We start from the raw sequence: 27,976 nt of genomic DNA on the forward strand, positions 1-27,976 counted from the left end.
AAATGTGTATAATAGAATAAAATATCCTTTGAATCTTGTGATTATAAACTTGACATATAGGATATTTGAATTGTCAACTTACTAAATACAAAAAGAGACGGACATAACCAAAACAAGACAATTTTTTTTTTTAACAACAGACGCCCAAGTGGACGAACACAACAACAATAAGTGTACAAAAAGCAACTAAAATTGTACTCTAAGCCAGGACTAACATATGTACATTTCAGAAGTTTAACATTAATACTACCTCTTGTGTGTTTACTTTTTATGTCCCCACGTGTCCGCGATGTCTCAATTGTCCTTTCATTTCCTTCATTTGGCATATACTCCCTCTGTCTCAATTTAAGTGTCTACGTTTGACTATACACAGAGTTTAAGAAATGAAGATAGACTATCTTGTGGTTCTAAATAAAAAATGTGCATAATATAATAAAATATCCTTTGAATCTTGTGATTATAAACTTGACATGTAGGATATTTGAATTGTCAACTTACTAAATATAAAAAGAGACAGACATAACCAAAATAAGACAAATTTAACAACAATTGAGAAATTAAGGGGAAAAATAAGACGAAAAGAAAAAAATATGGAGGCTCACTAAGAAGAATCGCGGTATCCTTTGCAAAATATACAAAGCATAAAGACTAATTAAATTGAGTAACCAAATTAATTATTTCGGGCTCCGTGCATCGCACGGGCATAGCTTACTAGTATGATGCTTATTTTTTTAAAGATTTTGCTAACAAATATCACATGATAATTTTTAAGAATTTTTTCGATTAGTTTAATTAAATCGTAATTGCATATTAATTTAAATCTTACTTAATACCTTTTGAAAATTATTACTTTTTATATTTTAATTTGTTTGTCTTACTTTCTTTTTTAACGTGCTTTGAAAAGATATCTCTTTCCTAATTTAGCAACTTCTTAATTTCAACATCTCATATGACCTTCCTTTTATTTTAATATAACATGTTTAATACCATAAGATTAAAATGCATTTTAGTACATTATGTATAATTTTAGTTTAAGATCACAAAATTTAAACTTTTTAAATTAAACGTTTGTACCCAGTCAAACTAAGATTAGCAACTGAAAAGGATATCACATCATAATTTTTATTCCATTTGCGATCATTGAGGTAATAAGCGCCGAATATGTTTTTGCACAAAAAATAATATTAATATTAGAAACTAATAAATATGATACTAAGTTCGACTTTCCTCCGATACATAATTTTGCATGATATAGGAAATTGAGTTGGTTTATAGTTGATTAGCTATGTAGTTCATATCTAACAACATTAACTTACTTGTTCAAACTATATGCGCACAAATCATAAAAATGTCAAATATTCCCAATTTATAATCTTCGCCGAGTTATAATTATTTACATGCTGTAATCATTTTAGTTTGTACAATATCGAATCGCGTGTATGACTCTTCATTATGGCCTCCCGAAGTCAGGTGACCCGAAACTCAACTGCGGACCAAAACACGCCCATGTTACGATCCCGTAACACAAGGGCCGGACCGTAACGTGGCGTCGTACCTTGTCGAAAATTTCCAGAAAGTTTCTGGAAATTCTCCCTGTGTTACGGTACACTGTTACGGTCCGTAACACAAGGTACGACCCGTAACACAAGGGACGAACCGTATCCTGGGACCGTATCATGAACGAAATTTCCAGTGAGGTTCTGGAAATTTCGTCTGTGTTACGGCTCACTGTTACGGCCCGTAACACGAGTTACGATCCGTAACGTCACCGTAACGCAGACGACTTTTCCAGCGAACAGACTTCACTCAAATGGGCATAACTCTTTGCACAGATGTCCGTTTAATCCTCATAATATACCGTTGGAAAGCTATTCAATAGGGCTACAACTTTCATCAAGGTGGTTCTTCCAGATTCGCAATGGATCAAGGAGTTATCGCTGCCCGAAATAAGCCTATCAACCATTTTTGCAAACGCTCAAACCTACAGTGTTTTCACTAGACTTCTAATGATATGAGCTTAAACTTAGTTCCAAGATGCGGGGTGTTACAACTAGGATTTGAAGTTTATGGTGTCTGAACTTGCCATTAATCCATAGCTTGTATTTACAATTAAATATTTATACTATACATATTTAATGAATTTCTTAATACAAGTACAGGCCTTAAGCAAAAGTTACTGGTTTCATCTAAACCCATACCAAATACTGTAGTCCTGCCCCTGCTTGAGGTATAAGGCTTTTTACACTACTCAATGCCATTTGTAAGGCCAACTTGAAGTAAACATAAAAGATGCAATTTAACAACTAGCAACTAATTTATTTTCTGCTTCTGCCAATGTGTCCTTCACTATACACTTAAAAAACCGAATCTGTATCGGAATTCAGCTATAAACATACTCCGTCCAAAACATCCTATGCAACATTCCATCGATCAACTTATGAGCATATATTTCTTCCGACTCACCAAGAAACTAAGGCTAAATCAAACGAGAAAGTATACAGGACAGCTTAAGTCGTTTCAATTTGAAAAATATGTTTGATTTTTCATGTAGATATTGAAGGACTGACTAGTGAAGAAGGGGAAGAAGCAGAGAGCAATATTTTGAAGGAGAGTGAGTACCACATCAATAAACAATGAGTAAATACACACTCTGTCGCGATATAAAAAGAGTACTCAAGTAAGCTGAAGAACTCACGCAGCCATGCAGTGAGCACAAAGCGAACTATTCTTTCGCCTTTTACTAAAGAATACCGTGTGCGCTCTGCAATTAGTGGCATACACCCATTTTTGGAGGGGTTCTCTTCTTTGGAGTACCCCCAACAATTCGAGTGTCAATGTTCTTTATTGTTTTTTTGAATGGAAGTTTCAACAAAACTTATGCTGCGAAACAAACAGTAATTAAAAACATGGCAGTATTTCTACCAGCTATTTTTACGTGCCAGAAGGAGAAACTTTTGCCTCATTGTGTGGACTTTGCTATTTCCCTTCTTGTGTTTCCATATGAACATTCATGTGTTTCTACCGAGAAAATGACAAAAATGGTATCTTTGTGTTTGAGGCTAGATTCAATATAGTCATTTAAATATGCACCGTACAGTTTCATAGACAATTAATGGTAGGAATTGCATTTTCCGTAAGACAAAAATATGTTAAATCAAAAACTGACTTCTCTGCAGCTACTACATTGTTGGTCCTTTATGTTTGTCAAAAGTTAACAGTTTTTGGTCATCTTATGAAATTATAGTATTATGAAACTATAACTAATGATTATCCAAACAAGTTGTTAATGTTGTTTCATATTATCACTGAGATTGGATTACATGATTTGCCCAAGAATATAGCATTTTTCGTTTAAGAGGAGCTGAAAAGATCTGTTTGTTGTCTATCTGGCTTTGCTATAAATGAAGAAATAAAATAACTAAATCAAGGGTAAAATATCCCTCATCGGCTGCATAAAGTGAAACAAGGATTTTGATGAATATAAAATGATAGGAAGGAGCAACAAGAAACATACTTACCTGGACGGGGTCAATGGGTGATCAATAAGACCCATGGCCTAGGTTTGTGACCTCCATTGCACTTTGGAGGGGTGCCTGCCTAAGGTCGATCCAAGTGGTCGAGCCTACGTCATAATTTGTGGCAGCGGGGGCCTGCGTTCGCGCGGCCCCTACCCAATTCTTAGGTAAAATTTTCTTGGCTTTTGTTAATTGGTGTTTGAAATCCGGGTTTGTTGTTTAACTTTGGATTCAGTTCAGCATTATGTTTTTTGGACTGGAAGTTTACCTTTATTTGACCAGTTTCAGATATCCGGATGTGGCTCAACCACTATTTAAACATTTTGTCTTGTGCAATGGTCACTCCTTTAAATTACAGCCATATGAGGCAGATTCCTTTACTTTTACTTGATAATGCCACGATGTTAATACACAATAATAGCTAAACTCACAGTATTTCTTAAGATATGACTATATAAGATCTGAATAGATATTATTGGGTTCACGTGAATTCATAAATTACACTGTAGATCTGCCTCCGTATGTATGAAGGGTTGCCTTTTGATGACTCTGCCAGCAAGTGGATTGGTTTCACAAATGATTATCAATTAGACTCTCTCTTGATGGGGATGTTAGATGCAATAGAGAAGGAAATCAATAGACTGCACAAGGAAAAATATATAACTTTAATCTGGCTGAAGCCTAGAAGGTTATTCCAAGAACCTAACATTCGTCGTACATTTTATCTGCTTTCAACGTGAAAATTGGTACTCGGTGATCTCTATGTTTGTTTTGTTGGATATATTTCTTTAGCTAGTTTACTAGTAGAATTTTGGCCCTCGCAGCAGTAGGTAGGATTGTAAATGAACCGGGTTGGTTCAGATTTTTTAAATGCCAAATTAAACTAATTGTGTCGGATTTAAAATCTATAAACCAAACCACACCAATATAAGTCGGGTTTTTTAACCTCGGGTTTTTCAGTTTTCTTGGATTTTTTCCTGAAAAAGTCTTCATATAAAATACAATATAACTTTTATTTCAAAGATTTCTCTAGTAAGATACAACTATACAATTAAGGTGTTTCTTAAGAAAATAACACAAAAAATGTGATGAGTGATGACATTGTGAGAAAATATTCAACAAAAAGGATAATGAAATAGCATAAAATAAATATTGCTAATTAATTAGTCATAATGAAAATGATCATAATCTAAAAATACTAAGTTATGCTAAAATAAGTACGGCTTACAAGTAATGACAAAAATTAAATAAAATTAAGTTAGGTATTTTCACTATCTAAACCAACACAAAACTAAAGAATAGATTCTAACATTATTGTCATTCCTAGAGATATAATTAAATTTCTTTTGTTAGCATTGGTATCGATTTGATTTTGGTTCGACTTATTTGAGTTGCTATCATGGGTATTGATTTGATTTTGGTTTGACTTATTTGAGTTGCTAACATCTATGGGTTATAGAAGTTATTGGACCACTCAAAATTCTAAGTGCAAGCTTGAAATAATATGTTAAAAGACAAAAATTATGAAAAAATTTTAAGAAATATTTATAAATTCGCATTACAAATAAATATTTTTACATATAAATTATTTTAAAAATATTATATATGTTGTCGGTTAGTTTGGTTTGATTTGATTTTTTTTTAGTATAAACCAAACCAAACAAATTATAGTCGAGTTTTTTTCAATATCAAACCAAGTCAAATTAAATAACTAGTCCGGTTTTTTTCTCGGTTTGACTAAGATTATCGATTTGATGCGGCTTGTCGGTTTTCTTCGTACAGCCTAGCAGGAGGAAGCAATTGTCATTTGAAATTGAAAGTAAAGGCTCATCTGGCAATATATGCATCAAATGACCATCTCACTACATTTGAATTAGAGTCAAATCTGTCAAGAATGTGTTGGAATCAAAGTACTACTCACAAGCTTACAATGTATTCCAACATATCTAAATCTCACTTGTTTTTTTTTTTTTACCATAAGAAAACATAAACAAATGTAATATCACGCATCCTCGTCACAAAGCATAATTTGGTCCAAGGTGTAAACATTTCTAATGTTACTTGCAGATAAATTCCTCCACAATAAGTGGCCACATATAATAACAGATGATCTACGCAAGGAAAAGGAGTGAAGCGAGTACCACGTCTACAAGTAACAAGTAAATACAAACTTTGTCGCAATATAAAACGGACACACAAGTCATATGCAGAACTCACGCAGCCATGCAGTGGGCACAAAGCGAACTATTCTTTCGCCTTTTACTAAAGAATACCGTGTGTGTGCTGCAATTAGTGGCATACGCTAATTTTTGGAGGGGTTCTCTTCTTTGAGTAACCCCAACAATTCTAATTTCAACATTGTTTACATTTGTCTTTTAGTGATGTTTCTTGTATTCTCATATGATCAAAATTCACGTTGCGAAACAAAAAGTATTAAAGACATGGCAGAGATAATTTCTACCAGTCATTTTATTGTACAAAAAGGCAAAACTTTTGCCTCTTATCGTGCAAACTTTCCTCCTCCATTTTTGTGCTTCCATACAAACTTTCATGTATTTATACGGAGAAAATGATAAATAGTCACTTATGTTTTATGTATATCATTATATATAGAAGGTGTTAAATCTCTTTACTTTTTTCACGTGCTTACTTCTTTATATTACTATTAATCTTTTTAGTGAAAATTTTGTTTGCCACCGAAGTGTCAGCTGACCTATGGTTTAGATTGTCATTTTTCTTGTGTTAATTATGAAAAAGTTCAAAAAGCAAAATAACCCAGTAGGAGTGGACATTATAAGTTCAGTATTTTTGGCTTAGAGACGGTTTGGATGGGCTTATTTTAAGCAGCTTATAAGCTGCTTTAGATAAGCTAAGTCAAACGGGCTCAATTATTTTTTTGAGCTTATTTTAAGCTGGCCAGCCAAACACTCAAAAAAACTGAAAACTAAGCCAATCCAAACGGGCTCTTAGAGCCTTTTTGGATGGGCTTAAAAAAACAGCTTATAAGCTACTTTTTTAAAGCTAAGCCAAACGGGCCAACTTATTTTTTTGGGCTTATTTTAAGCACAAAATGACTTATAATATGGCCAGCCAAACACTCAAAAAAGCTGAAAACAGTTTCAGCAACTTATAAGCTAAGCCAAACGGGCTCTTAATAATACGTTTCTTTTTGGCATTATTGTTAACATCAGGTTCTACACCACACCTTTAATCCCCGTGGAACTATAGATACTTGACGTTGTCACTAAAATGGGATGACATAATTTGCTCATACTAGGATTCAGAAGAAATTTTATGCTAAATATTCCTAAGGCTATGACGTTTTTTTAAAGAGAGCTGAAAAGGTCTGTTGGTGAGACATAGCAGGGTACCTCGTAGAATTAGTCGAAGTGCACCCAAACTTTGAAGGGGTGCCCGCCTAGGTTGGTGACCTTCATTGCACTTTGAAGGGGTGCCCGCCTAAGGTCAGCCCTGGTGGTCGTGGCAGCGGGGGCCTGCGTTTGCGTGGCGCCCACCCAATTCTTGAACAAATTTCATTATTTTTCGTTACCTATACTTGCTGTCTGAAATTTTGATTCGTTGTTAAACATGGGATTCAATTAAAAACTGGACATGTTTATATTGGTTTATTTGCATCTGAAGAGTGATGGTATATCATTGTTTTTGCCTCACTATTTCTCTTCCTTCCAATATTTATGTGTGAAGGTGAATAACTTAAGTCTAAAACTACCTTGTTTTGACAGCATCTAATGGTATATCATTGTTTTTGCCTCACTGTTTCTCTTCCTTCCAATATTTATGTGTGAGGGTGAATAACTTAAGTCTAAAACTACCTTGTTTTGACTGAAAATTCATTTCCAAACACGACTTCGGGAACTATAAAGAGGTTGCTTGCTATAGCCAGCCATACCAGCTGATTTGACAGGGCATGCTTATTCGGAGGTTCGGTTACTGTTTACTTCACCATGAATATGAAAACCAGTACTAACTCCACATTCTTTAGCAAGTAGCTCAATTTTGTTAATTTTGAGAAAGTTTTCTCATGCCATTCAGAATGCAGAGGCTCTCATTTGACTTCTTCAGGGGAGAAATAAAACCCCATCACTCCACTTTATTTGGGTATCAAAATCTTAGCTCGAGTTACAAGGTTCCTCACGCTACTCGACACCATTATAAGCTATGTTTGCTCGAATTCTTAAAAAATATTGCGTACGTGTCGGACCCTCCATAAGTAACACATTTTAGTAGTGTATTTCTGGAAGATCCGACATGAGTACGATAACATTTTTAGAGAGAAAGACAAGAATCAAATAATTTTCAAATTTTCCGTGGTGGAACAAAATATCTTGAATTAAAGGCCAGTTTAAATAACGTAAAATAAATGCAATTTAAACAACCGTCAATTGCTTTGTTTTCTTCTTCTGCCAATTGGGTCCTTCATTAGTACACTTAAAAAAACAACAACATATCAAGTATAATTTCACAAGTGGGATAGGGAGAGGAGGGTGGGTGTACACAGACTTAAAGACCAAAACTGCTTAGGAAATTCAAGATGCTCACTCCAAAACATCCAGTGGGACATTTCATCAATCAGCTTATGAGCATGCATTTCTTCAGATCACCAAAGCTCATGCCAAATCAAAGAAGAAAGTATAGAGGACAGCTTATGTCGTTTTTATTTAGAAAACATGTTGATTTTCGATCAAACGATATTTGAAGGACTGGTGAAGAAGCAGAGCGAGCAATACTTAAAAAGGAGTAAGGCAGAGTTCCACATCGATAAATAACGAGTAAATACAACTTTGCCTCAATATAAAAGAACTGCATAAGTAAGCTTCAAAACTTACGCAGCCACGCAGTGAGCACAAAGCGAACTATTCTTTCGCCTTTTACTAAAGAATACCGTGTGCGCGCTGCAATTAGTGGCATATGCCAATTTTTGGAGGGGTTCTCTTCTTTAGAGTACCCCCATCAATTCTAGTTTCAACATTGTCTTACATATGTCATTCGGGGATGTTTGTTATTCTGATATTTAGCAAAATTCAAGTTAAGGCCTCATTTTTGTTTTTGCTTCAATATGCACAAACACTCTTATATTTTTCTACAGAACTGGGATAGGTCGTGTACTGTTTATGGGCCAGTTATTTGGACAAAGGCTGACGAAGCTATTGGGCCAGGGGATATATACAGTGCCTTGGGAGAGCAGTAGTTTCTTCAGTTGTTATGTGATTTCCTTTCGTTATATACATTCTACTAATTAGGTGATTTTATAGCAAGATGTAACGTTTTAACATTAAAGTGAGTATTATTTAAGGCAAAATTTATTCCTTTTTTGATCAGCAATTCACAAGAAATTTGTCAATAATATTCAAAGAAAGAGCATGTCAACTTTACTAGCGTGAGGATCTAGTAGCTCGGTTGGTTAATTACCTAAATTTTCATCTTGTTGGTGAGGGTTTGAATCCCCACATTGTAATCTCCTTGCCCATTTCCCCTTCCCCTACCCCCTATATAATAAAAACAATTTTTTTTTTTTTTTAAAAAAAAAACTTTACTGGCAGCTGTATGTATCTTCTGGTGAAAACCACAGAGAAAATTGTGGCTGCATTTTTCCTTCTTCTTAGAGTTCTTACTAGTTACTCAATACATGCTTTAATAATCTTATGTTGCTATTTACTACTGCCTCCGGATAAAAAATTAGCCATTTGCAAAATCTTTAAGATACTAACTGCTACAAAAAATAGGTAATTTAACTAAACTGTCCTAATTAGACACTATCCGGAGTGAGTACTAAATAATCAGGAATACACTTGCAACGTACGTGTTGAAAACTAGTATTTATAAATAATATATCCCGAGTGATGATCATCAGGGAGTTAACTAGCAATTCTTGAATTAAGAGATAATCAGACTTTTGTCAATAATAATATGCAAGAAAATTTTAGAAGGAAACATGCTATAGAATGAGCATCTAAAGGCAGCCTTTTTTTTAGGAACGTACTTAATACCGCTCCGACCCCTTATGAGCATCTCCCTTTTGTCTATCTTTAGTTGACTTATGGAACTTCTCCCCCAACTACGGAACTAACGAATCTGATCAAATCCATCAACTACTCTCTCCGTCCCGAAAAATCTTGTCACTTGTGTTTGTAACTAAATTAAATTAGAATAATTCAATATTTTAAAATTTGGATATTAGAATGCTATACAGAAGTACCATAAGTTTCAATTTTCCTCATATCAACAACATCATACCCAACAATCCTAGGGGTGTACATGGACCGGGTTGGTTCGAATTTTTCAAATACCAAACCAAACCAAACCAATTGTATCGGATTTTTAAATCGATAAACCAAACCAAACCAAACCGAACCAAACCAACAAAAGTTGGGTTTTTTGCTCTCGGTTTTTCTCGGATTTTTTGGGTTAGTCAGGTTTTTTCCTTTTTTTTTTTTGGTTCGATACGAAGCATCTTATAATAGCATTTGCTTGACCAAAAATAAGCATCTTACCCTTCTATTTCTAAATATGTAAAATGAAAAATGTGTGGTGATTCATTGACTCACTTAATAAAAAATTCATAACAATTGAATCAAATAAGTATAGAACATGCGTGTGATGTATAACTATAACAATCAAACAGAATGTAGTAACAAACAACTTCAATATTGTTCCGTAAAATGAGTTTTAGTTAGCTTTTAAACACTTACTTAAAAAGCCTATCGCTAAATGAACAAAAAGATTATAACTCAAACTTAGCATTAAGAATTAACTATACAACACAAATACTTACAAGGAGGATCATACAAGAGGTGTTTGTTAGAGGTTTCCAGTGGACAACACTCACAAAAAGATTGGATGAGCTAACTATCTACCCTTAGTCTACTAGTTTTGTTTATTGTCTGAATTGTTTTAATGTGGTACCAATTCTTAAACGGATTGCATCACGGACGAAGCTGACTAATCAACGCTTAGCATTGATAAAGTTATACACATATTTATAAATTGTATATATATATAATCAGACTGCTTTGGTCTCGGTTTGACTTTTTTTAGTTAAAACCAAACCAAACCTATTATGATCGAGTTTTTTATCCAACACCAAACCAAACCACCACTCGGGTTTTCTTTTCCGGTTTGGTTCGGTTTGTTCGTTTGGTGCGGTTTATCGGTTTTCTTTGTACAGCGGCCAGCACTATCCCACAAAGTGGGCTATTCTACTCATATGAATATGGTGAAAAGATAAATCTTAATATATTGGTCAAAAAATTCATGTAGTTCGACTTTTCAGAACCGAAACGCGACATATATTTTGTGAAGGAGGGAGCAGTCAAGATGCTTAGTCAAAAAATCCTATGGGACATTTCATTGATTCGCTCGTGAGCATACATTTCTTCAGACTCGACACGAAATCGAAGCGAAAACCAATCTTAGATTAATCAGACGAGAAAGTATACAGGACCAGGTTAAGTTGTTTCAATTTGAAAAACAAGCCGATTTTTGGTCATATAGATAAAGAAGGATTGGTCAAGAAGGTAAAGAGAAATTTAGTGAGCAATGCTGAAAAGGAGTGAAGTGAGTACCACATCGATAAATAATGAATTTATACAAACTCTGTCTCGATATAAAATGGAAGCACAAGTAAGCAGTTGAATTCCAGTCCACACTGCGACGGCTCACCCAGCTGCGCGGTGTGGCAAGGGTCAATGACCCACCAAGTCTTGTTTCAACAATTTAAACATTTAACAATATATGCTGTCTTTTTATAGTGTTAATACCTGCGGAAAAAAATTTGTGAACTTGGAGAAATCCGACTGTGTTTTTACTGTTGTGTTTCAACTTTTTCTAGGACTTCATACCCTTATGTGGCAGCCATATGAAGGCCGACGCAGACTCAAGACTCAGTTCATGTTCTGAGACTTCATACCGTCTCTTTACCGGTTCGAACCAGTATGAATGTCGACTTAGTATTATCCGTCCAAACCAGCATCTGCAAAACCTTTCAAATGTTAGATCATATGCAATGCATCTAATTTGCCTACTGAACAGAGTTTTTTGTCCAGAAAATTCAGACAGTAACGATGGAAGAATTGGAACATGAATAGAGGATTTGTCGAGTGTCCCTGATGTCTGATAGCTTGCCAGGGGCGCAACCACAACAGAAGTTACGGATTCGGCGCCAAAACTTAATAACTTTGGCTCAAACCCTGTATTTGTAGTCATTTAATTAATATGTATAAATAATATATCCCGAGTGATGATCATAGGGCGGCATGCTATAGAGTGATGATCTAAAGGCGGCGTTGTTTTTGTCAATAATAAAATGCAAGAAAATATTAAAAGGAAACATGCTATAGAGTGATGATCTAAAGGTGGCATTATTTTTTCAGAACGTACTTAATACCGTTCTGACCCCTAAAGAACATCTCCCTTCTATCTATATTTAGTTGACTTATGGAACTTCTCCCTCAACTGTGGAATTGACGAGTCTGATCAAACCCATCAACTACTCTCTGTCCCGAAAAACCTTGTCACTTATCTTTGATGCTAAATTAGATTAGATTAATTTAGTATTTTAAAATGTAGATATTACTCTAGAAAAGCAATACCGAAGTACTATAAGTTGCAATTCTTCTCATATCAATATGGTGAAAAAATAAATCTTAATATGCTAGTTAAAATTCATGTAGTTCGACTTTCGAGAAGCGAAACGCGACAAATATTTTGTGACAGAGGGAGCATTCAAGATGCTTAGTCAAAAACATCCTATGGGTCATTTCATAGATTAGCTTGTGAGCATATATTTCCTTATATTCACAACGAAACCGAAGCGAAATCAAATCTTAGATTAATAAGACGAGAAAGTATACAGGACCAGCTTAAGTTGTTTCTGTTTGAAAAACAAGCTGATTTTCGATCATATAAGATGAAGGACTGGCGAAGAAGCTAAAGAGAAATTTAGTGAGCAATACTGAAAAGGGGTGAAGGTGAGTACCACATCGATAAATAATGAATAAATACAAACTCTTTCTTGATATAAAATGGAGGCACACGTCTGACTTTTGCAAGTCTAACTGCGACAAGTAATGTAGTCTGGCAGCGTGCATAAAACGTGCTGCAGTTGGTGGATCTATAAGGGTCAATCACCCCCAAATCTAGTTTCGAGAGTTTCTAGTTGTGTTGGTAATTTTTATCAAAATATACATTTGTTATTGTACTTGAACATCTCAAAATTGTCGTGTTGTCATTCGAGGTTCGTAATTTTCGACAATTGACATATGTAACTCATCAAATTTATTTAATCAAATTTAAATTTTATATCTCAATCTAACATAGCCGGTACAAATTAAGCATGCAATCTAAATGAATGAATTAGAACCAATAGATGAAATTTTTAAATCTGTAGCTGAGATTTAAAAATTAAAATGCTAAAAAAATTTGAATGTGTTACTTTAGGGTTGTAGTTTAATATATTGCTAGATATTAACAGGACAAGTTGAAATAGCTACGTCATAAACTGTAATAAATTAAAAATATATTATATTTCATATAAGACAAATAATATAATATTTCAAATAAAGAATAAGAGTATAATATAAAATAACAGCACTGTTCGTCCAAACAACTGTCATTTCTAATATATACTAGCAAGTTACGCCCGTGCGATGAACGGGGGCCCAACATGATTAATTTGGTTACTTAATTTAATTAATCTTTATGGTTTGTATATTTTGTAAAGGATGCTGCGATTATTTTGTAAAGGATGCATCTAGCCTCATATGCAAACACCGCACCAGAAATGGACTGCATCTAGCAAGAACAAAGTAAATGGAGAAACAAGAACATAGCCGTAGCTGTAAAATGGGGAAAAAAAATCATATAGTGTAATGGGAGGAAGGAAAAAAATTGAAGAGGAAACAAATAGCTATGGCGGGTAATTAAAAAAAGATTGGCTAAATCGGGTAAATATTTTGTCATAATTAGCATCCAGTTTTGGTCAATCAACTTTTATATTCATGCTTTTATAATAATGTAGAATGTAGATAGATACAGTAAGAAAATCCTTTTTATGGGAGGTAAAATTACAGAATGTTTTTTGCAGGGATGAAAGATAAATCAATTTTGTGTTTTTTTAGTTGAACTTGAAGGTTAAAAAATCAAATGGAAATAGTTTGTTTGGTATGGTAGATAAATTATTTCTACAAGAATAAGTGATGTTTTCTATATCTGAGTGTCAGTAAAAATACTGTCTGATAAATAAAAAAGAATCGCCAAAAAAAAAAAAAAAAAAGGACTTCTCTCACTTATGGCTAAAAAAATCATTTTCTTTTGCGTTTATCTCAACATTTAAGTTATATGCACCAATCATTGGCAGAATTAGAATTTACATTAGGTGAATATGGAACTTGAGCAGGTGACCTTTAAATCTTTTAATTGCCTTTGCCCTCACTAGAATTGTCCTGTATGACAAGGATCCCATAGTTTATATATAACCAAAAGAATCATTCTTTCCTGCTTGTGCATTTTGGATTTCTAGTTGATAGTTGTGTATATTTCATCAATTGGCGAAAATTTCATCAAAACACTATCTAATATGCTAGTTGATAGTTATGTATATTTAAACATATGTTATGCATCTATTGATTTGGTATAAGTATTCAACACGGATAAATTTTGGAATATCATGCCATATTTTCTGTATAAGATATAAGAATCCATATAAGATTTTCTCTTTAGTTAACTTGGACAAAGTTGCATGACTTTTATATGCAAAAAATAGTAATAACAGAAAAATGACTTTTGTGTGATAAACTTTAAAGTTGGATAAGTAACATTTCTGTGATAAATATAGAAAAGTAATTTGTGTGTGATAAACTTTAAAATTGAATGACTTTTATGTAACAAAAAATAAAAGCTATTTTATGGAATAAACTCAACGTTGGATGACCACCAGTGAAATTTACCTATATTTCAACTCAAGTCATAGAATAGGAGCGTAAAGCTTATGTTATACATGGTACAAAACAATATATTTTGAAATCATAACCCCCTGTTTGGATGGTTGTTTTCCGTGGTTCATTAATGTATTGTTTCCTATGAAACCATGTTTGTTTCCGTTATTCTTAAAATTATGTTGTATGGTGTTGTAAACCCGTTATAATCCCGTGGTTATATAACCATGAAAAAGCTTAAATTTTGTAACTACGGATTTGATGATTTTTGCATGGTTACTTATTTTATTTCCCCATTATACCCGCACCCACCTCCATCACACCCAAACCAACTCCACCCCCACCCTTACCACCCCACCAACCCCCAATATCTGTCACCCACCCCCACCATCCCACCACCACACTCACCCCCACGCCCACCACCCTCTGCTACCCACCACCACCATCCCACCCCCACACCCACCACACCATCACTCACTCCCCACCCACCACCAACCCACAACCACCCACCCCCACCCCTAACCCACAACCTCCCACTCCCACCCCTAACTCCACCCACCACCTATTTATTTTTTAAAGTCCTATTTTATTCTTTATCTTAGTTTCATTAATATATATATATATATATATATATATATAATATAATATAAACTAGTTTGTAATTAAGGGTTAATGGTATTTTAGTAAACTTCATGTTATTATACAATATCATACAATCAAATTAAACAATAAAAATGTTATTAAACCACAAGAAACGATAAAGTCCATCCAAACGTTGTATTTATTAATACAGTACAATACAATACAATACCATACCATACCATACCATACTGTACATTAATTGAACCACGGGAAACAACGATCCAAACAGGGGGTAACAACCATCCAAACAAGTCAGCTACTAAACCCATTGTTTAGATTGATCAATTTTTGTTGTCCTAATTATGAATAATTTCATAAGGCAAAATATCAGATTACCCAGTGGCCCGTAGGAGAGCATATTATAAGTTCAGCAACATTGCAGTAAATCATACGTTTTTGGCATTACTGTTGACATCAGGTTCTGCACAGCACTATTAATCCAAGTGGAACTAGACACTTGACTTTGTCACTAAAATTGGATTACATGATTTGCTCATATTATGATTCAGAAGGAATTTTATTTTATTTTTGTCAGTTTCCAAAGAGTGGTATTTTTCTTTGAAGAGCTGATGAAAAGGTCTATGTGGTGCAATAAATGGAAAAACAAATCCAGGATAAAATATCCCACATCAGCTGCACAAAATTAAACAAGTATATGGGGGGATATAAAACAATAGGAAGGAGCCACACAAAACATACTTACCTGGACGGGGTCAATGGGTGATCAATAAGGCCTATGGCCTAGGTTGGTGACTTCCATTGCACTCTGGAAGGGTGCTCGCCTAAGGTCGGCTCAAGTGGTCGAGCCTACGTCATAATTTGTGGCAACAGGGGCCTGCGTTCGCGCGGCCCCTACCCAATTCATAATAAAATATTTCTTGGCTTTGGTTACTTATACTTGCTGTCTAAAATATGTATTCGTTGTTAAACATGGGTTTCAATAAAAATTTGGTCATGCTTTTATTGGTGTATTTGCTTCTAAAGGGTGATATGTATATTAATTAGTGTTATGCCTCATTTTTTCTCTTCCTTCCAATTTTTATGTGTGAGGGTGAATAACTTAGTCTAAAGCTACCTTGTTTTTGACTGAAAGTTCAATTCAAATAAACTGTTTAGTTCACCATTGGACCATGAAAACCGGTACTAACTCCACATTCTTTAGCAAGTGGCTCAATTTTGTTAATTTTGAGAAAGCTTTTCTCATGTCATTCAGAAGGCAAAGGTTAATTCCTCATTGACTTTCTTCTAGGGAGTGAACCACTCAACTTTCTTTGGGTATAAAAATCTTAGCTGATCAGATGTACTAGGTTCCTCACGCTATTCAATGTGATTATAAGCTATGTCGCTCAGACTCTTAAAAATGTCCGAAGGGTTTGTGTCGGATTTTTCAAAAGTAGTGCATTTGCATTTTTGAAGGATCCGACACGCGTACGACAACATTTTTTGTGAGTCCGATCAACAAAGATTATAAGGCCAACTTAAAGTAACCATAACAACAACAACAACAGCCCAGTGAAATCCCACATCTTGGGGTCTGGGGAGGGTATAATGTACGCAGACCTTACTCCTACCAAGGTAGGATGGCTGTTTTCGAGAGACCCTCGGCTCAATAGAAGCATAAACGGCAACTTAAAGTAACCATAAAAGATGCAATTTAAACAAACGGCAACTGCTTTTGTTTTCTGCTTCCGCCTATTGGGTCCTTCACTAAACACTTAAAAACACAACCTCCGTAGGAATTCAGCTATTCAAGAAATTCAGTCCAAAACATTTCATGCGACATTTTATCGATCACCTTCTTAGCATATATTTCCTCATAATCACGAAGAAACTAAAGCAAAATCACATCTTAAATTAATCGAACGAGAATTTACAGAGACAGCTTAAGTCGCTTCAATTTAAAAGAACATTCATATAGATATTGAAGGACTGACTGGTGAAGAAGCAGAACAGAAGAGAGCAATATTTTAAAGGAGTGCCGCAAGTACCACATCCATAAACAATGAGTAAATACAAACTTTGTCACAATATAAGACGACAACATAAGTAAGCTGTGAAGCTCACGCAGCCACGCAGTGAGCACAAAGCGAACTATTCTTTCGCCTTTTACTAAAGAACACCGTGTACGCGCTGCAATCAGTGGCATACGCTAATTTTTGGAGGGGTTCTCTTCTTTAGACTACCCCCAACAATTCTAGTTTCAATATTTTTTACATGTATCGTTTAGTATTTTTCAGTATTCTGATATGATCAAGACTCAAGCTGCTAAACAAAAAAAATGCAAAAACACGATAGAGAGTATTTCTAGCAGTCATTTGTCGTAGAAGAAGGCAAAAACTTTTTCCTCTTATCGCGCCAACTTTCCTTTTTCCTTTTTGTGTTTTCATACGAACTTTCATGTACTTCTGCCGAGAAGTTATGTTTTATCCATATATAATACGATGTCGAATCTTTTTGGTTTTTTTATGTTTTTACTTTATATTTTGAATCTTCTTAGTGAAAATTAATTCAATTCACCACAAATAACGTCAGCTATTGATCTGTTGTTTTAGATTGATCCTTTCTGTTGTGTTGATTATGAATAAATTCGAAAAGCAAAACATCATACTATCCAGTAGGAGTGCACCCTATGAGTTCAGTATCTTTGTATTAATCATACGTTTTTTTGGCATTATTCTAAACATCACGTTCTGCACAACACCTTTAATCCAAGTGGAACTAGACACTTGACTTTGTCACTGACTTTGGATTACATGATTTCTTCATACTATGAGTCAGAAGGAATTTTTATTTTATTTTTTAACTTTCCCAAGAGTACGGTACTTTCTTTTGAAAGAGCTGATTGTTTGTTGTCTATTAGCATGCTATGAATGAAAAACCAAAAATCAAGGGAAAAATGTGCTTCATCGGCTGACACAAAAGAAAACAAGGATCTGAATGGATATAAAACAATAGCAAGGAGCAGCAAGAAACATACTTACCTGGACGGGGTAAATGGGCGATCAATAAGACCCATGGCCCAGGTTGGTGACCTCCATTGCACCTTGGAGGGGTGCCCGCTTAAGGTCGGCCCAAGTGGTCGAGCCTATGTCATAATTTGTGGCAGCGGGGGCTTGCGTTCGCGCAGCCCCTACCCAATTCTTAAACAAAATATTTTTATTTGGTTACTTTATACTAGGTGTTTGAATTCTGGATTGTTGTTAAACTTGGAATTCAATTAACAACCTTGTTTGGGACTCTAAACTTTCATGTTTATTTGACCATGAAAATCAGTACTGAACTGAACCAACATAGTGGATCATTCACTATTTGCATGGACAAAAAAAATGATAACTTTGGGAAATCTGTCTGTGGTTCCTCCACCACTGTTTCAACATTTTGTGTTGTTCAATGTCCACTTCGTTAAATGCCAACCATATGAAGGCAAAGTGCGGGTTCAGGATTTAAAAATTTGGGGTTCCAATAAAAGATCTCCGGGTAATTTACAATACTAAGTTCACAGCGATATATTAGTAATAGACATATATATACAGACCCTAGGTATGGATAAAAGATATTGGGTTCACGTGAACTCATAAGTTACATTATAGATCCACCTAAAGTGTCTAAATGGAAAAAGAATGGCCCACCTAAAGTGTCTAAATGGAAAAGGGTCACTTTAGGTGTTCAATTGAAAGAAGTGGACGACCACAGGTGTTTGTCGATGGATTTGGCCAAAAGAAAAAAAAGAAAAAAAGTAAGACTTTAATCTGGTTGAAGATTAGAAGGTCATTCCAAAAACCTAACCTTTTAATCTGGTTGAAGATTAGAAGGTCATTCCAAAAACATAACCTTTATCGTACATTTTATCTGCTTTCTGCGCAATAAGGTTCCATCAATATATATGGATATCTAAATCTTAGCTGGTGGTCTTAGGCTACTCACACTACTCATTGTACTCGATGCAATTATAAGGCAAACTTAAAGTAACCATAACAAACACAACAACAAAAAGCCCAGTGTGATCTCACAAGTGGGTCTGGGAGGGTAGAATGTACGCAAACCTTACCCCTACCTGTATGAGGTAGAGAAGCTGTTTGCGATAGACCCTCGCCTAAAGTAACCATAAAAGATGCAATTTAAATAACTGGCAACTACTTTGTTTTTATGCTTCTGCCAGTTCGATCCTTCACTATACACTTGAACACTGAACCTGCATTCGAATTCAGCTGTTCAAGATGCTCATTCCCAAATCATCATATGCTACATTTCTTCGATCACCATGTGCGCATATACTTCCTCGGAATCACCAAGAAAATGAAAGGAAACCATATCTTAGATTAATCAAACGAGAAAGTATACAGGACACCTTAAGTCACTTAAGTCGTTTCGATCAAATAGATATTTGAAGGATTGGTGAAGAAGAAGAAGAATAAGCAGAGCAATACTAAAAAAGTAAGTGAGACGAGTACCACATCAATAAATAGTGAGTAAATTCAAAGTCTGTCTGAATACAAAAGGGCAGCACTCCTAAACAACAAAGCTCACGCAGCCACGCAGTGAGCACAAAGCGAACTATTCTTTCGCCTTTTACTAAAGAATACCGTGTGTGCGCTGCAATTAGTGGCATACGCCTATTTTTGGAGGGGTTCTCTTAATTGAGTACCTCCAACAATTCGTAGTTTCAACATTTTATTTTTGTGTTCTTTACAACTCGGGAACAAGTTGGTCGCATGTAAATTTTTTATGTAGTTGGGTCGAGTTTAAATCGAGTGAGTTTAAAAATGAAATCGGGTTATTTTTGGGAGATTTGGAATTTCCGTTAAGATAGGGGTATATATGAAAACTTTAATGACAGGATGGATATTTTTTACCTAAATTTATAACGAAGGATATTTTTAGCCTTTTTTTCAAAATAGAGAGGCATTTTTTAACCTTTTCCCTTACTCGAATGTACCAACTGGTTATGAGAGTCTCCTTTTAGCTGAGAAACCTTGATAACAAGAACAAGTGACGAAGTCGTAAAGCAACTGCAAAAATGAGGTGATTAAAGTGTTATAAATATCAGTAAGTGCTTCAAATTAGCAACTAAAAAATTGGTGTTCTATTTGTTGCTTATAATTTATTTCTTTATTAAACTCTGAGTGTTATATTCCAAACTATTTTGTAGATTTAAAGAAACGAAACGTGAAAAAGAAGTTCAAGGAAATTCCTTTGATTTTTTTTTTTTCCTTTGTTATTCAGTTTCTTGCAAAAAAAAAAATCTTTTTTTCCCACCAAAATAAATTAAAAACTGGCAACTTCAAAGTAGGTTTAAGGACTAAATAACATATTTTATTTTAAGAAGGTTAAATATACTTCGGTCCAATAAGAAGAGGATCAAAATAAACAAGACAATAACTTAAAGAGACTAAAACAGTTTATTTTCCTTTTTGTTAGTATGCTATTTTTCTTTCTACCCGCAAATCCCTCTTTCCTTAATAACCAAAAGTAGGAACGTGCGCAAACATTATGTAGTATAAAGTAAAAATTCTAATTATTGTTTCTTGTATCCAGGGTATGTCGTAAATAATATTTCTACCTCTCAAGGTGTTAATAAGGTATGTTACACTCTATTCTTTCCTGACCCCACGTTGTGAGATTTCACTGAATATGTCGTTGTTGTTGACAAAAAGGTCAAAGACTTAAATATTGATTTTTTTTTTAATTTGTGCATCTTTTTTTTTTTTAGTTTTTTTTTTTTAATTTGAAATTATTGTATTAGACTTGAATTTTATTTGTTTGTATTCATCGATTGAATCTAAACAACATTAGGGAAAATATCATTTTTTTTATTTTATTCAGTTTCCGGCAAAAAGTTTTTTTTTCTTCTATCAAATGTATAGCATATTTTATCCTAAAAAGATTAAATATGCTTGGTGCAGTGGATGGAGCTGCTCACCCCTTAACCAGAAGTCTCGGATTCAAGGCCTGAGTATGAAAAAATCCTTGATAGGAAGCACTTCTCCCCGAATGGGACCTTATGCGACGCGAATCTGAATATAATTGGACTCTAATGCGGGTACGGGACATAGAGCATGTTTGGATGGGCTTAAAAAAAACAGTTTATAAGCTGAAAACATCTTATAAGCCAAAAAAAAAAAAAAAATTGGGTGCCCAACTTATATTTTTTTTTGGCTTATAAGCTGCTTTAGATAAGCTAAGCCAAACGGGCTCAATTATTTTTTTGGGTTTATTTTAAGCACAAAATAGCTTTAAGTTGGCCAGCCAAACACTTAAAAAAACTGAAAACAACAACTTATAAGCCAATCCAAACGGGCTCATTGGGTGGGAAACAAAAAAAGAGGATCAAAATGAATAAGGCCATAACTTAAGAGACTAAAACCACTAATCTTTCCTTTATGTTAGGTATCTTTCCCCGTAAAAAGAAAAAAGAATCGCCGCCGTCAGTCCCTCCTTCCACGCGCCGCCGTGCCGCGAGTGTTCCACACCGACTGTTGGTCTCCGTAACTGTAAGTCTATTTTTGTTAAAATAAAATAAAATAAAATATTTCAGGCCTTATTTTTAGTTTTTAATTATTTTGCTTGTCTCTCTGCTAATACAAATTGGAGTTGTTTTGGAATTTTTGTGAGTGAATTGGAGTGATGAAAACAACTTTGGAGTTTTTTGAAGGTAACAATTATGTCCAAACAGCTTATATGCCCATAAACATGTATTGCATAAGCAGACAGTGGCGGATCCAGGATTTTTGTTGAAGGCGTTCGAAAAAATAAAAATGTAGTGCTTGGGATTTGAACTTGGAACTCAAGGGTAAATTATGAACCCCCTAAACCATTGAGCCAACATCTAGTCTTGTGTTTATGGTGTTCAAAATCTATATATGCACATAAAAAATAAATAAGAAAACTACCTTATATATACCGTGAATTTTTTTGCCGAGGGTGTTCTGGATAACCCTTGGATAGGAAGGTGTGGAAGTTGAGGATTAAGGTAGATGGTTAGTAGGTACTAGAGTGTTATATTTTAGTTGTATGTTTTAGGGTAGTCATGTAGTTTCTTTTTCGCTAATGTGTATTGATATATGTTACTGCATTTTTGTACTTTTGCTATTTTTGCCGTCCCTTTTTCTTTTCTTAAGTTTCTGCATCGGTTACATTTCTTTTGAGCCGAGGGTCTATCGGAAACAACCTCTCTATTCCAAAGATAGAGGTAAGGTCTGCGTACATCGTACCCTCCTCAGACCCCGCTTGTGGGATTAGGATTACACTGGGTATGTTGTTGTTGTTGGTGGTGGTGGTGTTCTGGATAACCCCTAGATACACCCCTGGGGGCAGACACATATTTTGAAGTGATTTGTGACAAGACTTTTTTTGCTGTTACATTGGTATGTAATTTGTATGGTTATAATCATCATATTGGTGGCTGCTCATTTGCATGAATAGGTCTCATTGAATTAGACCGGAGTTCTGTATTTGTGGTCTAAAATGTTTATGACATCCTGAAACAAATATCCCAAAAGGAAAGTTAATATATTTGTGCACTACATTGAAAGGCTAAGCTGCATAGTTTTAATTTTCTGAAAAACTTAAATACCTGTCTTGTAAATTGTAACAATCTTCCACCTATGTCCTTCCAGTACTGGAAAGATCCAGGGTTCTCTCTAAGGACACTATGCAAATTTGGTGCCTATACTGTCAAATGTGAGTGGGGAAAGTCATTCTAATTTCATATTTTAGTGTAGATAGTATTCATGTTTTTCCTCCACAATATAGTCAAAAGACCACAATTTTACCAAAGTATTACAAGTTCGAATTACAGACATATCTAGTCATAGATTTTTACTACAATGTTATACATGTGAAAGGAAAAAAGAACATATTTCTCTTTTTCCATTCAATTCCCTCTTTCTCCCATTAAACTATACATCCTTAAAGTCCACAAGTACAATCCAGTTTAAATTAATTCATGTGTTCGAATCCACCGATGTCCAGATTTGTTGCAGGCATTAAACCAATTAGTGCATATATGTTGGTTTATAAAGGGTTTATCATTTTGCATGATTAAGTGATATCTGTTGTTACTTTTTAATCATGAGAAATTAGTTTGATTCGATGCATACAATGGATCGAAGTAATTTTTCTCCTAAGTCGATTGGCTCAGTTGGCCTTCGCAAACATATGAAATAGAAATTAAAAGACAAAAACCTTACACCCTTGCAATAATGCTTAAAAAAGTTTTTACTTCTCTCCCATCAGGTGCCCTTCAACTGCACGCCAAAGAAAGATGAAAGAACAGATGGCTATATTAGGGAATAATAGGATTGAAGATGTTCGGTGGCTTTGTTCCTTAACCGAGTCTGAGCTTGTAAGTTATCTCTGCTCATCTTTTCCTTTTTCTTTTGGTTGATGACAATATCTCAGGTGTGATTTGGTTGAATTTTAGGATTTATTGATAGGTTTGAAAGTTTTGATCCAACAACGTGCCAAAAAGATTCGTCATGAGTCTTTAGCTAACAAGTTTGATTTGAAGACCCTTCGAGCCCTCAGTGAGTTTTTTCTTCTTCCTCTCCATAAATTTGTAACATTTGTTTGTTATTTTGAATGTTGCATCATCTATAAACTGGTGTTCGCTGTAGACATTGGTGAATTCTCTGTTTTATTTTCCTTCAGATTGACAATAACTTCTCTTTTAAAAAAAATATTGTTGTGTGTTACACTTGAGCTCGATAGCAAAAAAATTGCACAATTATAGTAAGTAAAGAACAATGGGAGAAGGAAAAGAATGAAAGAAGAAGATAAGAAGAGGGAATTCAGCTTTTCAGTCATTACATCTGTATTATTCTTACAAACATAATCTAAAAAGAAAGAAAGGTTGAATGGGCAAACAAGTCTGGATGACATATTCTGAGCGTTTAAAGAAGGCTTAGGACGTACCAGGAATGGTTTGAAAGAGTTTTATCTATGAAGAGCTTTGATGGATTCATTTTGCAGTCAGGCTACTTCATACGCATCCATGAGGGTGGCAGGGCGGGCAATCCTCTAGAGTCTCTTGTTTGAGTTGTTTCTATACATTGACAAAACAAGTTACAAAGTAGAATTCCGTAAGATGGAGGTTAATTACCATCTTAACGACTGCACCCTCCGATTGCTCCTGATAACTTTCTACATCGCCACATTGCCGAAGTTCATTGAACTTATCTAGAATATCGCTAAACCTCCTGTGTAAATCTGCCCAGAACATTGGCAAAGATATACCATCCAATTGGGATCCATTAAATGCTTATTAAATCAGGTATTAACTTGATGCATTACTTGTTAATACATAATTCATTTTCATCTGTTTAGGAATTTGATTGGTTTCAAGATATTTTTTTGTGCCTTCTAATCCAGCCCTCGGATTGATGCCATCAAACTCAGGAAAGTAAGCTTCATTGGTAGAGCTGGTTTAGTGATAGTAAGGATGACATTAGATAAAAGTGCCTTCGGTGTTTCTAAGTAAGGGAGGAGGGGATAGATAATCCCAACTGCCCTTTGTAACACTTGAGCTGGAGGATTGCCCAGCTTCTGACACTACTGATTGTCCTTTAGCCCCAGAATTGTCGGACCTTACTGATGAAGATATGTCAGCATTTCTGTTAGAGATCAGTTGAGTGATGCTCTTTCCAACCTCTAATTCATCTCCTTGTTTTCTTGTACGAGTGATAATCTTTCTTGCTTTCGAGTGATTTCATTATTCTCTTGTATGAGAGTAGCAAGTTGACTCTGGGTCAATTTAATCTTGGCAAACCTCCTAGGGCTCTCATGCTTTACAGTTACAAGAGTAATCTATCTTCAGCCATCTCTACTTCAAATGGCATGATTATTATGCTGTTCTTCTAATGAAACCTGAATTTCATATGGATCGGGAGTTCGATAAATAACTAAGCCTCCCTGTTTAAACTCATAGCAGTGATTACATTTTCCCGTTTGCAGCTGCAATATTCCTGAGGCTGCTTTTACTCTGGTACGGATGAGAAAGGGAGTTGAAAACAAGGTGGGTAGGCCACAAGTATAGGGTATTGAAGGCAAGGTAGGATATTCGTAGGTCTAACATTCATATTTGTTATTTTGTCTCGTTGTCAGATACTAAGGTAATTTTATGATTAAATTATAGAAAAGTTGGTATTAGAAACGCAATGTAGTTTTAGCATTTCTTTGAAGTTGAACCTTCGAAGAATTATTGAGTTATTGTGGGTTTTCTACCCTAATGAGGGTTCTTTCGTTACTTATTTCTTGTGTTGTGTTATTTTGCCCTGCATGAATATCTTTCCTTGTTTATCTTCCTCTCCCTTCTTCTTTGGCTACCTATTTAACCTATGAAGTATGAACTTCTATATCCATTTGTTGCATTATTGTAGCTTCAAACAACTTTACCGTATATGCCTTAATGGGAACTTTTACTCCCCTTCATATTTTGTAAACTAATTCACACAATCACACTTATATTTCAGTTTCCCTCTGCCAACGATTTAGCCCACCAAAGTCTTTTTCAGAAACAATCCATATAAATGACATGAATCACACAACGGTTTAACTGAAGTTTTGATCACTTCGTTATTATCTGATAATGTTTATTCGGCAGGTTTCATTTTGATGGAGAATCTTAAAGGAAAACTCAAAGATCTACCTGGTACAGCTGAGTCCTCAGCAAATTTAGATACGTGTAATTTGTTGAATTATGATCTAGACAAGACTTTTGCAAATATGGGAGTTGAACAGCTGAGTTCCTACATTTGCAATGATAAGAGGAAGAGAGTTATGGAGATGTAAGTTCTCTAAAACTCATCTGATCATTACACCACAAATTGATTCTAAATCACATTGGATTGTATTTCTGAAGTCATTCTGATCTGGTCCATCCTTGCTTCTGATTATTTCGCACAAACAACTTATAGATAGCTTTCAAAGCATAACTTCAGAAGTTGTGCATTTTTGTGAGTAGTCTCATTTTTGGACATCTAATTAGATCTGCTGCATAAAACGAAGTCCTGTTTTTCAACTTTCGGCTCCCTCAATATGTTAAGTTTCGTTCTTTTCTATAGCCTACAGGTATCATAACTTTTTGTCTTGTTCCCTACTGAGTGTCTAGTACCTGCTGTAGGGCTCCCGAGTAATCCGGATTGACCCCTCGTAAAGCCCATTAAAGGGGGAAGCTCCCTGCTAGGATCTTTTCGGGGCTCGAACCCATTAATGATCCAGGGATCCTATCTATCCCACCACAAACCTTGGGGGTTATAGTAATTGAACTCTGGATATCGTGTTTTTCAATATTCTTTTTTGTCTTCTAAAACATGAATGATTTCATACTCTCACGCTGCTTGTGTCCTAATTTCTTAACTTGTGCTGTAGGTTTTTTGAAGACATGTCTCCAAATAGAAAGCAGAGAGCTAACAGTGACAGCAGTAGATCCATGTAGCAATATAAGCAGATTCTAAGTTCTTTCCTATGGCCTATGTAATATTCAAATTTTGATGTGTGCCTCTTAAAGATGGGAGGTACTTATTTCTTGTTTTGCTTTCATTTTTTAAGGTGTATAAGATGTAGGTTTACTTTTTACTTTTAATTATAAATAATTAGTACAGAGTAAAGGGGGTTCTCATTTAGTTGCTTCATGTTGTTAACATGATTCTTAGTACGCAATTGAACATGATTTGGTTGAGATTTGAAAACAAGTACTATTTGATTTATTTTCTCTCTCGTTTTTTTCCCTCTTTTACAAGTATAGCCAGCTTTTGCTCTTTTTTGTCTTTTGTTAGTTTTCCCTTTTGTCACAAGCTTCCTTCTTAATGCTATTTATGTAGCTTTAGTCTTTTAAGTTTGAGGAAGTAACAAATATGGTCCCTGTTTGAGGTTAGCTTCTAAGTAGTACTTTAAATATACTCGTGAGCAGCTTTAGTCATTTAAGTTTATCAAAGTAAGTACTTTTGGTCTTTGTAAAATATTTAACAAATTCTTAGATTTGCCGAGAACTGTTAAATTTAAAAAGATTTAGTGAGAAACTTACATTTGGAGGTACAATTTGTGTTATTTTAGAGTTTGGTGCAGTTTTGTGCGGAGCAACATCTATCAGTATTTTTGTTCTGATGAGACTTTCCTAGTGTTTATGGTTCAATCTTTTTCTCACTGGTTGCTCAAATCTACGGACAAATTTTGTTAAAATATTTTGACAAAATATTACAATTGTTCACTTTTGGTAAACATAAAGGATCAAAACCCGCTCAAGAGATACATCTAAGGGACTAATTTGCCACTACCCTAAATATAAGGTATCATTTTTGACATTACTGCTATCTAAGGGATTAGTTTGACCCTAAACCCGATCAAAAATGACAGATTTTTGCATAACCAATACAGGTACTAATTATGTGAAGCTCTATGTTGAAAACTAAAATGTTGTATTACAACCAAGAGCTTCATATGGGAATTCAACTAATTGTGGTAACTATGTTTAACCATAATATTCTTACTTGAATATCCTGAAAACATTACTGCTATTAAATTAGCTAATGGTTTTAAAAAAGCATAACCATACGTCTCAGCTGTTAAAATAAAATGATTTACTCATTAATTAGTGAGCATTCGTGTCACTGAGTGATTATATGTTTATTTATTAGAAAAATATTGTTTTTTTTTAACGTCACACCAGAATAATACTCTCTCTGTTTCAATTTATGTGAGCCCATTTGACTGAGCACGACATTTAAGAAAGAGTGAAGACTTTTGAAATTTGTGGTTCAAAATAAGTCTTGAATATTTGTGTGGCTGTAAATTATTTCATAAAGTGAATTGGTTTCCAAATTAGGAAAAAGATCATTTATTTTGGCACGGACTAAAACGAAAATAAGTTTA

General features: G+C 34.7%; 1 protein-coding gene and 8 non-coding genes across 9 annotated transcripts; all 9 read left to right on the top strand.

The window, feature by feature from the left end:
* Positions 1–2,697: 2,697 nt before the first annotated feature.
* LOC132629491 (U5 spliceosomal RNA) lies at positions 2,698–2,814 on the top strand. Its single transcript, XR_009578267.1, has one exon. It is a non-coding gene; the product is annotated as a U5 spliceosomal RNA (small nuclear RNA).
* Positions 2,815–3,510: 696 nt separating this feature from the next.
* Positions 3,511–3,671, top strand: LOC132629466 (U1 spliceosomal RNA). Its single transcript, XR_009578246.1, has one exon. It is a non-coding gene; the product is annotated as a U1 spliceosomal RNA (small nuclear RNA).
* A 2,063-nt stretch (positions 3,672–5,734) lies between these two features.
* Positions 5,735–5,851, top strand: LOC132629492 (U5 spliceosomal RNA). The gene has a single exon (XR_009578268.1). It is a non-coding gene; the product is annotated as a U5 spliceosomal RNA (small nuclear RNA).
* Positions 5,852–8,364: 2,513 nt separating this feature from the next.
* Positions 8,365–8,482, top strand: LOC132629485 (U5 spliceosomal RNA). Its single transcript, XR_009578263.1, has one exon. It is a non-coding gene; the product is annotated as a U5 spliceosomal RNA (small nuclear RNA).
* A 7,322-nt stretch (positions 8,483–15,804) lies between these two features.
* On the top strand, positions 15,805–15,965 carry LOC132629472 (U1 spliceosomal RNA). Its single transcript, XR_009578251.1, has one exon. It is a non-coding gene; the product is annotated as a U1 spliceosomal RNA (small nuclear RNA).
* A 1,210-nt stretch (positions 15,966–17,175) lies between these two features.
* LOC132629493 (U5 spliceosomal RNA) lies at positions 17,176–17,292 on the top strand. Its single transcript, XR_009578269.1, has one exon. It is a non-coding gene; the product is annotated as a U5 spliceosomal RNA (small nuclear RNA).
* Positions 17,293–18,082: 790 nt separating this feature from the next.
* On the top strand, positions 18,083–18,243 carry LOC132629475 (U1 spliceosomal RNA). The gene has a single exon (XR_009578254.1). It is a non-coding gene; the product is annotated as a U1 spliceosomal RNA (small nuclear RNA).
* A 1,395-nt stretch (positions 18,244–19,638) lies between these two features.
* Positions 19,639–19,755, top strand: LOC132629489 (U5 spliceosomal RNA). The gene has a single exon (XR_009578265.1). It is a non-coding gene; the product is annotated as a U5 spliceosomal RNA (small nuclear RNA).
* A 1,688-nt stretch (positions 19,756–21,443) lies between these two features.
* LOC132625911 (uncharacterized) lies at positions 21,444–26,814 on the top strand. The gene is made up of 5 exons (XM_060340540.1): positions 21,444–21,600; positions 23,345–23,453; positions 23,532–23,634; positions 25,710–25,893; positions 26,477–26,814. The coding sequence occupies exons 2-5, from the start codon at positions 23,373–23,375 to the stop codon at positions 26,541–26,543; spliced, it is 435 nt and encodes a 144-aa protein (XP_060196523.1). The 5' UTR covers positions 21,444–21,600; positions 23,345–23,372; the 3' UTR covers positions 26,544–26,814.
* Positions 26,815–27,976: the final 1,162 nt, after the last annotated feature.

This window comes from Lycium barbarum, chromosome 2 (assembly GCF_019175385.1).
Source record: "Lycium barbarum isolate Lr01 chromosome 2, ASM1917538v2, whole genome shotgun sequence".
NCBI lineage: Eukaryota > Viridiplantae > Streptophyta > Magnoliopsida > Solanales > Solanaceae > Lycium > Lycium barbarum.